Source organism: Eretmochelys imbricata, chromosome 14 (genome assembly GCF_965152235.1).
Source record: "Eretmochelys imbricata isolate rEreImb1 chromosome 14, rEreImb1.hap1, whole genome shotgun sequence".
NCBI lineage: Eukaryota > Metazoa > Chordata > Testudines > Cheloniidae > Eretmochelys > Eretmochelys imbricata.
Window position 1 is genome coordinate 51,340,458 of NC_135585.1, and position 15,480 is coordinate 51,355,937.

General features: G+C 53.1%; 1 protein-coding gene across 4 annotated transcripts; it reads left to right on the top strand.

The window, feature by feature from the left end:
* Positions 1-930: 930 nt before the first annotated feature.
* Positions 931-6,366, top strand: LOC144274594 (uncharacterized). Of its 4 annotated transcripts, none has more exons than XM_077833525.1 (5): positions 931-1,071; positions 3,134-3,243; positions 3,318-3,420; positions 4,065-4,183; positions 4,318-6,366. In XM_077833525.1, exons 4-5 carry the CDS (start codon positions 4,138-4,140, stop codon positions 5,682-5,684), a joined length of 1,413 nt encoding a protein of 470 aa, XP_077689651.1. In that variant the 5' UTR covers positions 931-1,071; positions 3,134-3,243; positions 3,318-3,420; positions 4,065-4,137; the 3' UTR covers positions 5,685-6,366. The 4 variants fall into 4 exon arrangements, with proteins under 4 accessions (XP_077689651.1, XP_077689650.1, XP_077689649.1 ...); XM_077833524.1 differs by having other exon boundaries at positions 3,346-3,530; XM_077833523.1 differs by having other exon boundaries at positions 3,346-4,183.
* The last annotated feature ends 9,114 nt before the right edge of the window (positions 6,367-15,480 follow it).

The window sequence follows — 15,480 nt, forward strand, 5'->3', positions numbered from 1 at the left end:
GACCCCTGGGAGTACCTTTCCCAGCCCTGCGGAGGACCTCTGGGTGGCTGGGGGACGCTGATCCCTGGCACCAAGAGAAGCTGCTCCAATAAAAGAGATCACCCCCCCCCCCACTATAGTCACCTCTGCCGCAGCCCGGGTTCGGGTCCCCACCCGCAGGGGGCTTTTCTGGGGTCTCGCAGGGGGCGATGCCGGGAGCCAGGAACTGGCGCAGACAAACAGGGTTACCGCAGTTCACTTCCTGCAGCTGGGACCCAGGGATCGCCCCTGCCCCAGCTCCCTTCTGGGTCCTAGCGAGAAACCCCTGGCCTCGCAGCCGCCGCTGCCTGGCTCGCTGCCTCCCTGAGACCGGGGGCAGCCTGTGCCCATGGGGGAGAGAAACCCGGAAACGGCAAGATCCCTTTCAGAAGGGGGGGGGGTTGTATGGAGATTTGGGGGGCCCCCAGCATAGGCGCTGGAACTAGGGGTGCTGGGCGCGGCACCCCCTGGCTTGAAATGGTTTCCATCCTATCCAGGGTTTGCAGTTGGGGGTCAATGGCTGTCAGCCCCCCCCCCCACACACACACACACTGTGTACATTGTCCCAGCACCCCAGGACGGAAGAGAACCCTGGGGTGACGGGGTCCGAGCCCCAGCGAGCCTGCCCTGAGCCGCGTGGGGGGGGGGGACACGGGGCTGTGGGTGTGTGGTTTGCTCCGCAGGTTTCTGCCGTTCAGGGAAGGAGCTCAGAGAAGGAAATTGGCCACATCCCTCCAGGGTCCGGCTGGCGGGGAGGGGAAGGGATGGAGCGGGGCCCGGACCACGGTTCATTAGCGGCTGTACCCAGAGGCCACTGGTTCTTGCTAAGAGGTGGAGCGGCGCTGGCTTTGTCTCTGTTTATCTTCCTGGGTCGGGAGCCGCCGCCTCCCACTCCCGGACTGAGCCGCTGCGGGGTGTCCGTGCCGGGAGAGAGACTCATCCAAGCCCCCCCTGTGCCCAGCCCGGGTGGGGACTTTCTCCCGTGGCTGGAACCAGCCTGGGGCTCTGCCCACACCCCGGAGCCTGATGGAGAGAGACCTCCTGCACACTCGGGTAACGTGCCTCTGCACCAGCCAGCCCTGCAGCCTCAGATCTCAGCCCCTGGGGTTGGAAAGCAGCCCAGGGGGGGAAACAGGTTCAGGAGCTCATGTGTAGCGGGCTGGGGTCTCACTGGTGCAGGGGTGAGGGGCAGGCGTTGTCCCCGGCCTGTTGTTTTGGATGTCCCAATGATTATAGTTCTCGGGAGACCCAGATCTTTCTTGGGATTTCTCCCAGGAATCTGTTCCACCTACCTGCCCTTTTATTCCTCAAGGTGCCTCTCGTTAAGGACTCCAAAGCCTGATCCGTCAAATAGACCCTCCCCTGGTTATTTCCTTCGCCGATCAGTCCTAAATTCCAACAAGCCAATCTTGAGCCATTAATTTCCAGTTCTGTTGTCCTCTTGTCTGCCAGTTCAGAGTGTAACACAGTCCTTGGGTGGTATCCGTAGACTTTCTGTTTGGATTCGTCCAGTGTTCTCTATCGCCTTTCAAACCTTTGTCTATCCTAGGGTGACCAGATGTCCCGATTTTATAGGGACAGTCCCGATTTTTGGGTCTTTTTCTTATATAGGCTCCTGTTTACCCCCCACCCCCGTCCTGATTTTTCACATTTGCTGTCTGGTCATCCTAGTCTATCCATAGGGCCCTACCAAATTCACAGTTCATTCTGGTCAATTTCCCAGTCATAGGATTTTCCTGCGCTGGGCAGGGGGTCCTGCTCTGGGCAGGGGGTTGGACTAGATGGCCTTCCAACTCTGTTATTCTATGATTCTATGATTTTTAAAATGGTAAATTTCATGATTTCAGCTATTTAAATCTGAAATTTCGCGGGTGTTGTAATTGTAGGGGTCCTGACCCAAAAAGGAGGGTTTTTTTGGGGGGGAAGGGGGTCGCAGGGTTATTGTAGGGGGGTTGCGGTGCTGCTACCCTTACTTCTGCACTGATGCTGGTGGTGGCTCTGCCTTCAGAGCCGGGCGGCTGGAGAGCGGTGGCTGCTGGCCGGGAGCCCACCGCCAGCAGCAGGGCAGAAGTAAGGATGGCCTGGTCTGATATAGCCATCCAGAAGTAAGGGTCGTAATACCGTGACCCCCCCCCAAAATAACTTTTTGACCCTCCCTGCAACTCCCTTTTGTGTCAGGAGCCCCAGTTTGGGAAACGCTGGTCTCCCCCATGAAATCTGTGTAGTGCAGGGTAAAAGCACACAAAAGACCAGTTTCATGGAGAGAGACCAGATTTCACGGTCCGTGACGTGTTTTTCGTGGCCGTGAATTTGGCAGGGCCCTACCCATCAGTGTTTATCGTTATAGGTGATGGTAACGTCTTATGAACTTTCACCACATTTCCAACCATCGAGCTCACAAACGGGGTAGGCCTGTGAGATCCCAATGATTCCACCACATCCTCCCGGGGCACGGGGAAAGGAAACAGCTGTGGTGGAGCTGTCTTGGGTAGGGGCTTTGCTGGGTGGCCCTGTGCTAGATGGGGAAGGGGTAGGAAATACACAGGGTAAAGGATATGCCAGCACTGTTGGGATGTGCGTTCATTCTGCAGCACGATTCTCAGCACAAGTTTATTGGGAGCAGGTGGAAATTTCCCCATTTCTAGAAAAGGAACCAACCCATGGACAGGGCTGGGAAAGAAATAACACAGCCCTAGGGCTGGAGCCTGAACGTACTAGACAGAGACTGCTCTGGAATATGAAGGGGACACCACCAGTGAAGATGCCCCATCTCCTCACATCTGGCTGCTGGGAATGCGAAGGATGTTGGGGTTCCTGTCCCAGGACCCTGCTTGAGGTCTCCAGCTCCCTTATCAACTTCTGGCTACTAGTTGTGTGATAAGTGGGAAGGACCCAGCCCATCTCTGTCCACGGGGAGGGACAAGGAGCTCTCTCTTTCTCCCCACACCTGGAATTTCCTGGCTGCTCTGAGCAGGGTGGGTCATGTGGGGGATTCCACCACTTTGTCCCTCCCCAGGGCTTCCATTTTATTCTCTCCCCGCCCCCCCCACCCCCCTGATTCGTGGGATTGTGGCTGGGGCAGCAGGTGCTGAGTGGGGGACTCTTGTTGTTTCAGATGCCAGTGACTTTCGTGGAGTTAGCTGTGTATTTCACCCAGGGGCAGGGGGCTCTGCTGGACCCTGGTCAGGGACGTCATGCAGAATTGTGAGACCGTGACCTTGCTGGGTAAGGGATTCCTGTCCCCTTGGGTTATTAGAAGTGGTGGGATCTGGGATGTGCCCACTTTGGCTCCTGCTCAGGTTCTTCTCTGGTTTGACTGGATTTCAGGGGAATGGACCTGTGTCCTCTGCTCAGGACACCCCGAACTGCAAGACAGTGCGTTACCCCTCAGCCTGAACAAGGGTGAGTTTTGCTGGTGATTGTGGTGTGTATGGCAGCTCTTTGCGGCACCGATCTGTCTGCTTCACCAGCAAACTCCTTGAGACTCTGCCAGTCTAAACCTTGGCTTTCAGGTAACAACTGGTGCAACCTAGTTCCCAAGTTCCCCAGAGCCCTGTCCTGGCTGCCTCCAGACCCTCTCACTGCACACTCAGGGAAATTATTACGATCTCTGCCTCCAAAGAGACAGAGCATACCCCAGACCTTGCTCTGTCTCTTCCCGCCCCTGTTCCGCTTACTCCACTTCTCCACCTCAAGAGCAAGGAAGTCTCCCTTGGGTGCAGATTGAGTCCCCCGGTGTGATCATTAAATTGTCTTCTCCCCCCTTGTTAGCCTGATGGCCATAGACGACTTGTACCTCCCCACACGTGTCTCCTCGGCCCAGTGCCCACCTTGCCCTGAGCCTAGCCCAGGGCTGCTGCGTGCTCCCTGCCCCATGTTACTAGCGGGGCGGAGGGTGAGGGTGGAGTGGGCTTTGTCCTTCTCCCGCTGCACCTCCTCCTGGCACATTCAGACACTGTCCCTGGTAGCCGGAGGTGGGTTTGAGCGCCACGGTCTTGCTTGACCATTTTCGCACTCTTTTCCCACTCTTTCCCTCCATGAGTCAGCAGAGCGGCATGGCCCGCACTGCCAGTCTGCGGGTACCTGTCCGATGAGGGGACAACCCAGTTGTAAGGGATCATGGAGCACCAGGGATCCGCTTCGGAGAAGGAAAAATTAAAGATGGGTCAGTAAAATTTTCTCTTTCTCAATCTCCCCACCAGTTACTGTGTCGTGTTTCCCCTTTTTGCTGTTCCCCTTCTCTGCCTTCTCCCCAGCACAGGGGACGACGCCTGTCTGGATTCTCTCTCTTTATTCCAGCAGCCGATGGGATGGTGAGTGAAAACACGGAGGATAATTCACTGCAGGAAGGTCCTGAGCAAGGGGAAGCACATGGGACATTACTGGAAAGATCCAAAGGGAATTTTGGCCAGAGCTCTGAGTGCGCGAAAGCCTGTGGAAATCAGTGCAGATCAGAGAGGCAGCTGGAAAACCAGCCAGAGAAAGAAGTGGGTAGGTTTAATGTGGCGGAGGATGCAAGGAACTCAGCGAAACAACAGCCCAGCGGAGAAGCAACATGGCAAAGAGAAAAAAACACGTGTGCCGAGTGTGGGAAAAGCTTCAGTCGGCACTCTCACCTTATTTCCCATAGAAGAATCCACACAGGCGAGAAACCCTATAAATGCCTGGTGTGTGGGAAAAGCTTCAATCAGAGCTCAAACCTTATCTCACACAGAAGAATCCACACAGGAGAGAAGCCCTATAAATGCCTCATCTGTGAGAAAAGCTTCATTCAGAGCTCACAACTCAACAGACATGAAAGAACGCACACGGGAGAGAAACCCTATAAATGCGTTGAGTGCGGGAAAAACTTCATTCAGAGCTCGGATCTTATTTCCCATCAGAGAAGCCACACGGGAGACAGACCCTACAAATGCCCCTACTGTGGGGAAAGTTTTGATCGGAGAACACAGCTTATTATCCATCAAAGAATCCATTCAGGAGAGAAACCTTACAAATGCCTCATCTGTTGGAAAAGCTTCAATCAGAGCTCCAACCTTATTTCGCACCAGCGAATCCATACGGGAGAGAGACCGTATAAATGCTCTGACTGTGGGAAAAGATTCAATAGGAGTTCGCACCTTATGCGACACAAGAGAACCCACACGGAAGATAAATCCTGTCAATGCCCAGAGTGTGGGAAAAGTTTCGACCAGTACTCAGATCTTATTATGCATCAGAGAGTCCACACAGGAGAGAGATCCTATAAATGCCTGGACTGTGGGAAAAGTTTTGACTGGCGCTCACAACTGGTTATACACCAGAGAAGTCACACCGGAGAGAATCCTTATAAATGTGCGGACTGCGGGAAAAGTTTCAGTCGGAGCTCAAACCTTATTACACACCAGAGAATCCACACAGGCGAACGCCCTTTTAAATGCCTTGATTGCGGGAAAAGTTTCTGTCAGAGCTCAGATCTTTTTTCACATCAGAGAACCCACACGGGAGAGAGACCCTATAAGTGCTCGGACTGTGGGAAAAGGTTTAGCGACAGCTCGACCCTCATTAAACATAGGAGAATCCACACTGGAGAAAAACCCTATACGTGCCAGGTCTGCGGGAAAAGCTTCAGTCAGAGCTCCACCCATGCTCGACATCAGAGACTCCACAGGGGAGAAAAACCTTGAATGTGGGGGAAGGATCTTTCAGGGCACAGGTAGTCTGAGGCACCAGCAAATCCACACAGGGAAGAGACCTCTGTCATCTCTTTAGCATGTCAAGCGGAGCTCACACCATACTGGACATCAGAGACTCCTGCACACAGGAGAGAAATTCTACCAGGGCACCGTCAAGAGACCAGACATTTTCTATTTCCTGCACACATCAGGGGTGTTTGGCCCCCAAGTATCCAGCTGCCCGTGTCTGGGGTAAGGACCCAGCAGCAGCCAATTGTGTGCATATCAGTTACACTGCTCCATTCGTTAGCAAACTGAGTTTTACACTCATCTACTTCGCCCTTCTGGGGCAGATTGTCTCATCCCCTGTTATTTCATGTTGCTGTGGGTTGTTGTTTTGTTGGGGGGGGGTTAGTACCTTTCCTAAAATATGAATGGATAGCGTGAGAGGGAATGACTCCGTAACCTGTTGGCCAGGGCATAGGTGCCAACTTCCTCTCTACCCAAGGAGGTGCTCAACCCCCTCCCCAGGCTCTGCCCCAGCCCTGCCCCCACTCCACCCGTTCCCTCAATCCTCCACCCCCACTCCACCCCTTCCCCCAGCCCAACCTCCACCCCGTCTTTTCCCACCCCTGTCCTGCCCCCTCCGCCAAGAGTGCCCTGACCCTGCTCCTCCCCCTCCCTCCACGTGCACGCCCCGGAGTTGATCCACAGCGGGCGGGAGGTGCTTGGAGGGAGGGGGAGGAGTTGGTCGGTGGGGCTGTCAGCAGGCGAGAGGCAGTGCAGCGGGGGGTGGGGGGGGGGGAAGCTTGGCTTAGCATCCACTAATTTTGCGGGAAAACCCACAGAGTTGGCGCCTATGGGTCAGGGACCTGCGAGGCCCAGTCTCTCAACAGGAGAGACTAAGGAAGCCCCACATCAGGATATCCCGTAGGTTGGTGACCACTCTCCTGTGGGAGAACCCTGTTCAAATCCTCTCTCTCCCTCAGGCAGAGAGGGGAAATCCAACCGGGGTCTCCCACATCCCAGGTAAGTGCTCTTACCACTGAGTTAATAGGTGGGTCGCACCACCTCCTCCTCCTCAGGCCATTATATGTGGAGAGAGACAGGTGTCTAACACAATCTCCCAAGCCTAAGCCACGAGTCTGCAGGAGAAGGGTTACACCCAGACTGTGGATCGTGAGCAGAGATAGGCCCTTGTCTCTATCGGACAGGACACACCCCTCTCATCAGCACCTCCCATTGGCTAGCTTAGGCTGCTCCCCTTGGAGCATGGCTCGCATTCTTGGGCACCTCTCTCGCCCCATTCATCATGCTTAAGTCAGGTTCTATGAATGCCATGGTTGTTCCAGGAATTTGCCAGGGTGCCTCAAAGTCAGGGAGTTGTGACGCTGAGCAGGGTAGAGCTGGGCCTAGAATGTAGTCTGGCCGGGATCGGTTCCTGGCCCTACGCTATTTAATGTTTTTATTAAAGACCTGGAAGGAAACATAAACAGATAAAGTTTGCTGACGACACAACTCTCAGGGAAGTGGGAAATAATGAAAGGGACAGGCCACTGACACAGAGCGATCTAGATCACTTGGTCGACTGGATGCAAGTAAACCACATGCGTTTTAATATGGCTCAATGTCAATGTAATACCATCTTGGAAAAAAGAACGTGGGCCATACTCACAGGGTGAGACACTCTATCCTGGGAAGCCGTGACTCTGAAAACGATTTTGGGGTTGTGATGGATAATCAGCTGAACATGTTGATCCAGGGATGGCCTAGGTAACACTTGGTCCTGCCATGAGTGCGGGGCACTGGACGAGATGACCTCTCAAGGTCCCTCCCAGTGAATGATTCTATGAGCTCCCTGTGCTATGTAGTAGCGAAAAAGGCTAATGAGATCCTTGGGTAAATAAACCAGTCTAGCACGTACGAGAAGGCAAGTTATATTGCCACTGTATTTGGCACTGGTGTGACCACTGTTGGAATACTCTATCCAGTTCTGGGGTCCACAATTCAAGAAGGATGTTGATAAATTGGAGAGGGGTCAGAGAAAAGACCCAAGAATAATTAAATGACTGAGAAACATGCCTTATATTGAAAGACTCAAGGAGTTCTCTTTCTGGTTATCAAAGAGGAAATTAAGTTGGTCATACCCTAGAAGTGCCTCTGTGAGTAGCAGAAAGTTGATAATATGGGGCTCTTCAATCTAGCAGACAAAGATCTAACAAGATCCAGTGGGTGGAAATTGAAGTTAGACAAATTTAGAATGGAAAAATTGCCCCATATTTTCACAGTGAGGGGAGTTAAAACACTGCAACAATTTATCAAGGACTGTGGTGGATTCCCCATCATTGGCAATTTTAAAAATCAAGATTGGATTCCCCCCGCCCAACCCCAAAAAGCTCTAGTTTACACAGGAATTAATTTAGGAAGTCCTACGAGCCGTGTATGAGGGATATCTGACTAGACAGCCATATAATTTGTAAATCTATACTTGGATATTCGTTTTGTTTGACATGAGCTCAGATTTATACTGGAGACTTTGTAAGACAAACGATCATTTGCCTTAATAGTGCTTTATTTTTGTTTTAGTTTTACCATGTCCACACTTTTGGCCATGAGATTTAGGTGTCATTTGAACAATGATTATTATAAATAATCTGGGCATGGACACGGCTGGTTGGGTGCGAGAGTCTCAGTCTGAAAGGCAAAGATTGATCTGGGGAAAGAAGTTGCTGCCTGACCCCTGCAGTGACATGAGATACAGACAGGAGGGGAGAAGATGGGAGATGGAGGGGAACAGAACTGGGGAACTGCTGGGTTTGCTCTTGAGAGCCAGACAGCTGAGGCTGAGAACTGTGAACTCGCTGCACTGGGGGCCAGAGAGAGACAGGAATTGTCCTGCGAGTGCTGGGGGAAGTTGTCCCTGAATTCTAAAGGATTGTGAACGATGCCACCAGCGGAGCAATAGGGAGGGGGCCATTCTCTGAAGAGGCCAAAGCTGGGCGGATCTGAGATGGGAGCCAGGGAAGTCCACAGACCTGGCCAGCCTTAAATTGAAGCCAAGCTGACTCCCATAACTGAGGCCAGAAGGCAATAAGGAGCCCAGCGGCTCACCCCTCCCCATTTACCACAGTGTCTTGTATGAGGATGACAGCGTCTTTCCTTCCTGACTCACCAGGGACATTCCCAGGGGGATAAACACCTTAGCTTGGCTTGGAGATGCCAACATTGCCATAAATTCACCCCGTCCTCTGCATCCCATTAACCTGAGCTCCCTGGGTTCCCACTTTCGCAGCATTTGCTTTTACGGCAGGATCTCAGCATCTCTCATGGGATCTCTGTTTCTCCCAGCTTGTAATGTATGGCTCTGTCACTGAGGCCTGCAGGAGCCGGGAACAGCCATGTGCAGGGCTGGGGCTGGAATGCACCATGCTGAACTGGACTGCGGGCAGACGGGGTGGTGGGTTACCTTTTATTTCTTGCTTTGAAATGACTAAAGTGGAATTTAGTTTCTCAGACTCCCCGTGTTTTTGCCTTGACTTTAACAGATTCCGCGGCTATCTGGAGGCCTCTTTGAGATGCTATTTTCCCCCCAGGCCGAGCACCAGAGAGTGCTGATGCGGGCTCTCCCAGCCTTCAGACTCTTCTGCGGGGAAAATCCCTGGTCTGTAGCGAAATCCCCTCTGGTTTTCATTTCCCAGTCACCTGCCTTCTGCAGAAGGAGAATCAATCAGTTTCTGAAGCCTGGTGGAGTAGCCATGGGGAGGAATGGTAAGGGGACAGGGAGCTATTTGTAGGAGACATCACGGGTGTTGCCACTTCTCTTTGCAGGACACTATCACCTGTCACTAGAGGGGAAGGTCCCCAACTTTCTTCCCTTATGGTTCTGCTCTGTCAGTTCTTCTGAACTCCCAGAGAGCGAAGGTCCCTGCTAGAATTATCCCAGTGTTGCATAGGAAACATATATTTTTGTAAAACCAGGTCTTTCTCAAAGCTGTCGCCAGTGAACTGGGCTTTCTAAAACAGTGGTTTTCAAACTGCGGGTCATGATCCAGTACTGGGTTGCGGCATGTAAGGCACTGGGTCACGGCAGCTCTGGTCAGCACCACCGACTGGGCCATTAAAAGTCCCATCAGCGGCGCTGCCCAGCTAAGGCAGACTAGTCCCTACCTGTTCCGACACTGCGCTGCGCCCCGGAAGTGGCCAGCAGCAGGTCCGGCTCCTAGGCAGGGGGGCCCCGGGGCTCTGTGCACTGCCCCCAACCCAAGCACTCCCATTGGCCAGTTCCTGGCCAATGGGAGCTGGGGGGGATGGGGCCTGTGGGCGAGAGCCGTGCAGACCCACTTGAGTACCTCCGCCTAGGAGCCGGACCTGCTGCTGGCCACTTGCAGGGTGCAGCATGGTCTGCTGTGCCAGGACAGGCAGGAAGCCTGTCTTAGCAATGCTGCTGCACCACTGACCGGGAGCCACGCGAGGTAAGCCTGTGCCCCAACCCTCTGCCCCAGCCCTGAGCCCCTCCCACAGCCCAACCCCCTCATCCCCATCTCCACTGGGTTGTGGGCATCAACAATTTTCTTCAACTGGGTCACCAGCAAAAAGTTGGAAAACCCCTGTTCTAAAACACTGGGTCCGGATGATCCTTGGTGCCAGTAAGGCTCAGCATCAAGGGGTGAGTTGGGGAGAGCTCAGGAGCTATGCCAGAGCCCAGCCCAGAAGGGCAAAGTCAACAAAGGGGTCACCCAGCGCCCCCCCGCTGCTCTGATCCCCATATGCCACTGCTTCAGTTTGTGTAACCTGCACCTGCTCCATATGGCACTTACTCCCCTCGCGTAGTGAATGTGTCACCAATAGCAATTGAGGATCCTGCGGTTGCCTCGGGTGTTGGCCGTATAGCTTAGCCAGTGGGGGCTCATCCATTTGGACAGAAAGGCCCCAGATTCGATCGGGATCGCCCAGGCTAAGGGCACGGCCTTCTATTTTAAAATTAAGACAAATAGGCTGAAAGGGACTCAAATCTCAGAGGTGGGCTCCTGCCCCTACAAATTTACCCACCCGCCGGCCTCTACCGTCATGAACATTTTACTTTGAAATCTGCGGGGTCACTGGCAGCAGTCAAGCGAAGCAGGTCAGCGTTAGTGTATACAGGATCGGCGCCTTCGGTTTCCATGTTTGTGGGCCTCTCTGGGCGTTGATTTTAGACCTGTTCCTCATTCTTCTTAGCCTAGGCACAGTCGGCCTCAGGCGGCTCATGACCAGGATTTACTCCCGAATTTGGTCCGCTGGTTGGATCATTCACTTTCCTGGCCTGGGGTCAGGTACGGCAACGTGAACGCTGATCCACACCCCCCAGTTCCCCATTCATTCCTTACTCTGACTATTCATTGGAATGGGATTAGGATGAGTCTTGTGGTTGATTTTATTCCTGAAGCATGGAAAGACGCCGCCCAGCCAAGGCCCATTGCAGGAGGCACGGTGGATACACACCACTCGAGACAACTCGCGCCTGTCTACGTAGACCAGGGGTGGGCAAACTTTTTGGCCCAAGGGCCATATTGGGGTTCCAAAACTGTATGGCAGGCCGGGTAGGGAAGGCTGTGCCTCCCCAAACAGCCTGGCCCCCGCCCCCTATCCACCCCCTCCCACCTCCTGCCCCCTGATGGCCCCCCTCAAAACCCCTGACCCATCCAATCCCCCCCTGCTCCTTGTCCCCTGACTGCCCCCTCCCAGGATCCCCTGCCCCTAACCACCCCCCCCGAACCCCACTCCCTATCCAACCCCCCTGCTCGTCCCCTGACTGCCCCGACCCCTATCCACAGCCCCGCCCCCTGACAGCCCCTGCGGGACTCCCACGCCTCTCCAACCGCCCACTGTTCCCCGTCCCCTGAACGCCCCCTCCGCCCCGAACCTCTGCCCCACCCAACCGCCCCCTGCTCCCTGTCCTCTGACTGCCCCCTGGAACCCCTTGCCCCTTATTCAACCCCCCCCCACTCACCTCCCCCTTACCATGCTGCTCAGAGGAGCAGGACTGGCCGTGCCGCCCGGCTGGAGCCACCCACCCCGCCGCGCGGCCTGGCAGGAGTTCGCAGCCCCACCGCCCAGAGCGCTGGGGGCACGGGGAGCTGAGGCTGTGGGAGGGGGTTCTGTGGGGGAGGGGCCAGGGGCTAGTCTCCCTGGCCGGTACAGTCGGGGTGCTGTACAAACTGTAAATCCTGTGTATAATGGAATTAATCCACGTCAAGCCGGGAGTGGGGAGGGGCGATATCACCCCTAGTTCCAGCCCCTATGCCTTTATAGTGAAAATTTAGGCACCCAGTGATTTTAGGTGCCTGTAGGGTTTTTGGATCACACTAATGTCTGAATCTGGGATTTAGGCACCTAGGGCCAGATGTTCAGGTGTATTTAGGCACCTAACTCCCATGGGTTTGCGTATTTGGCTCTGAACAGGAGTTAAATCTCAGCAGAGCCCAGGGTTGCCCCAGGGGGGGCTAGTTCCAGCCACCAGAGAAAATCCCACCTGGGCTGGGCACAGAGGGAGATTTCAGGAGGGTTCGCTCCACAGCTTGGGGGAGCAGCATCTGGTGAGTCCAGGCTCCGGGTTCCCTCCTCTGGGCAGGAACAGAGCCCTCTGCAGACAACAGCTGATGAAATCCCCTCCAGGCCCCCGCCACAAAGTCCATGTCCCTGGAAAATGTACTCCCCCCCCTGCAGCTCATGGCTCCGAGCAGCCCAGCACCCTTCTGTCCCCTTCGATTTTGGGGAGCCTCTGGAACAATCACAAGTCTCAATAAAAAAAAATCCCCCTTTTCACTGGGGATCTTGCAGTCTCCCCCTGCCATCCCCCATGGACACGGAGGCTTGGGGGCTCGAACTTCCCTGAATACTGGGAGAGGCGGCCCATGTCTAAGAGACCTGAAACCCTCCCCAGAGGTGGGAGCCTGGAGCCAGGTGGCTGCAGCGTGGGGGGTTTATCGCTAGGACCCAGGAGGAGCTGGGGATGGAGCCATGGCTGGGGTCATGCAGCCCTGGCAGCAGGAAGTGAATTGCACTGGCCGTGTGAATGAATTTCACGTTCCCGGCGCTGTCCCTTTTGCAAGAGCCCCAGCTTAGCGGGGGCTGCACCTGGGAGAGGTGGCTTGCAAAGGAGTAACATTCCCGCTGCTCCCCCAGGAGACTCTCCCCGTGCAGAGACCCCCAGCCTGGCCAGGACACCCCATAAAGGGAAGACCACCCGCCCTGAGCAGCCCCTGGTCTCAGTGAGGGCACCGCTTGGAGGGAAGGTAAGGGGGTGAGCGGTTACACTCATTCTCCAGTTACACTATCTCAGCCCCTTGTTCCGTTCCCTGAGGAGTTTAGTGGAAGTGATCAGCCCAGCCTGTTGTTATATCCCTGGGTTTTTGTACTTTTCTGCTGGTGGTGAATTTGCCCATCTGTCCTAGCAACTGGGGAATCCGCGTGCAACGCGTGTGTTCCACACACACACAACCCACCGATCAGAGGCTCAGCTGGCGTAAATGAAGTCGATGGAGCTATGGCCGGATTCCCATCCGCTGGGGATCTGGTCCCGTCCACTCCAGTGTGGCACAATGGCATACGTCTGCCAGCGGGAGGATCTGGCCTGACAAATTTGTATTTACAGGCCGTGCTTATTGGAGTACCAATCTGGACTCCTTCAGAGTCAGCAAATGCCAGACAAAGTGACATACAAACAAACCGCAAAGGGGAAAGCCCCACCAGCTCAAGTCAAAAAAGTCAAGTAAGGGTTATCTCAGTATTACTTGTGAAAGGCTGTAAAGTCCAGCGCTCACAGTCGGGCCGCGTTAATTCCGCCCCCTTATGTGTGGGCATCAGGATCCAATCGCTAATGACAGACTCACATGCTGCACCCTTCATGAACGCAGGACCGCGTGTCATCCGGTCCTCATTTTGTGCTTTTAGCCCTCTCATCTATAACATGTCCCCGTTGGCACTTTGATACTAAGGAAATCTCCCCATCTCTGTGGAATTCCAGGGGACCCACGGTTTGTCTCAGGGACACTAAAGGGGTGAGGTTTTTCTAAATTATTAACTATTCCCCACCAAACACACTCTTCCCTGCCCTCCTCGGCACGCTCTCCTCCCGTTTCCCTCTAACTATCCACCGGTGATGTAAAACCACCTCAGCTTTTGCCTTATCCTGGCTAACTAGCCAGGTGGTATAAGTCTTTTCCGAGTTTCCTGTCTCATTTATTGAACACTGACATAAAATCTTCTCAAAAGTCACCAATTTTTCTTCTCTAATGACTGGTTAAAAACATAAGAGCTGCTAAACTGGGGCAGAGCAATGGTCCATCTCGCCCGATATCCTGTCTCTGGCAATGGCCAGTACCAGAGCTTCAGAGGGCATGAGAACCCACCCCATCTTCCCCTCCTGGCTTCTGGCAGCCACAGCTTTAGTGTTCCCTCGAGCATGGGGTTGCATCTTTAACCATCTTGGCTACTAGCCATTGGTGGACCTATCCTCCATGAACTTTTCCAATTCTTTTTTGAACCCTAGTATAGTCTTGGCCTTCACAACATCTTCTGGCAAGGAGTTCCACAGGTTAATTGTGCATTGTGTGAACAAGTACTTCTTCTTGTTTGCATTAAACCTGGTGCCTATCAGTTTCATTGAGTAACCCCTGGTTTTTGCACCATGGGAAAGGGTTAATAACACTCTTCTATTCACTTTCTCCACACCGTTCATGGCTTTATAGACCTCTGTCATATCCCCCTTAGTCGTCTCTTTTCTAAGGTGAGCAGCCCTAATCTTTTTAGTCTTTCATCATATGGAAGCCATTCCACACCCTTGATCATCTTCGTTGCCCTTATCATAGAATACAAGGACTAGAAAGGACCTTGAGAGGTCATCTAGTCCAGCCCCCTGCACTCATGGCAGGACTAAGTATTATCTAGACCATCCCTGACAGGCGTTTGCCTAACCTGCTCTTAAAAATCTCCACTGTCAGAGATTCCACAACCTCCCTGGGCAATTTATTCCAGTGCTTAAACACCCTGACAGTTAGGAAGATTTTCCTAATGTCCAAGCTAAACCTCCTTTGCTGCAATTTAAACCCATTGCTTCTTGTTCTAGTCTCAGAGGTTAAGAAGAATAATTTTTCTCATTTCTCCTTGTAACAACCTTTTATGTACTTGAAAACTGTTATCAAGTCCCCTCTCAGTCTTCTCTTTTCCAGATTAAACAAACCCATTTTTTTTCAATCCTCCCTCATAGATTGTGTTTTTTAGACCTTTCATCATTTCTGTTGCTCTTCTCTGGATTTTCTCCAATTTGTCCACATCCTTCCTGAAATACAGTGCCCAGAACTGGACACGATACTCCAGTTCAGGTCTTATCAGTGCAGAGTACAGCGGAAGAATGACTTCTCATGTCTTGCTTACAATACTCCGGCTAATATATCCCAGAACGATGTTTGCTTTTTTTGCAATAGTGTTACACTGTTGACTCATATTTAGCTTGTGATCCACTATGATCCCCAGATTCCTTTCCACAGTACTCCTTCCTAGGCAGTCATTTCCCATTCTGTAGGTGTGCAACTGATTGTTCCTTCCTAAGTGGAGTACTTTGCATTTGTCCTTATTGATTTTCATCCTATTTACTTCAGACCATTTCTCCAGTTTGTCCAGATCATTTTGAATTATAACCCTATCCTCCAAGGCACTTGCAACCCCTCCCAGCTTGGTATCGTCCGCAAACTTTATAAGTGTACTCTCTATGCCATTATCTAAATCATTGATGAAGATATTGAACAGAACTGGACCCAGAACTGATCCC

Excerpts from the sequence above, each read along its gene's own strand:
- LOC144274594 (XM_077833525.1), top strand. The coding sequence starts at position 4,138 with ATGGAGCACCAGGGATCCGCTTCGGAGAAGGAAAAATTAAAGATGG. Across the intron at positions 4,184-4,317 it reads GAAGGAAAAATTAAAGATGG|CAGCCGATGGGATGGTGAGT; the intron begins GTCAGTAAAATT and ends TCTTTATTCCAG.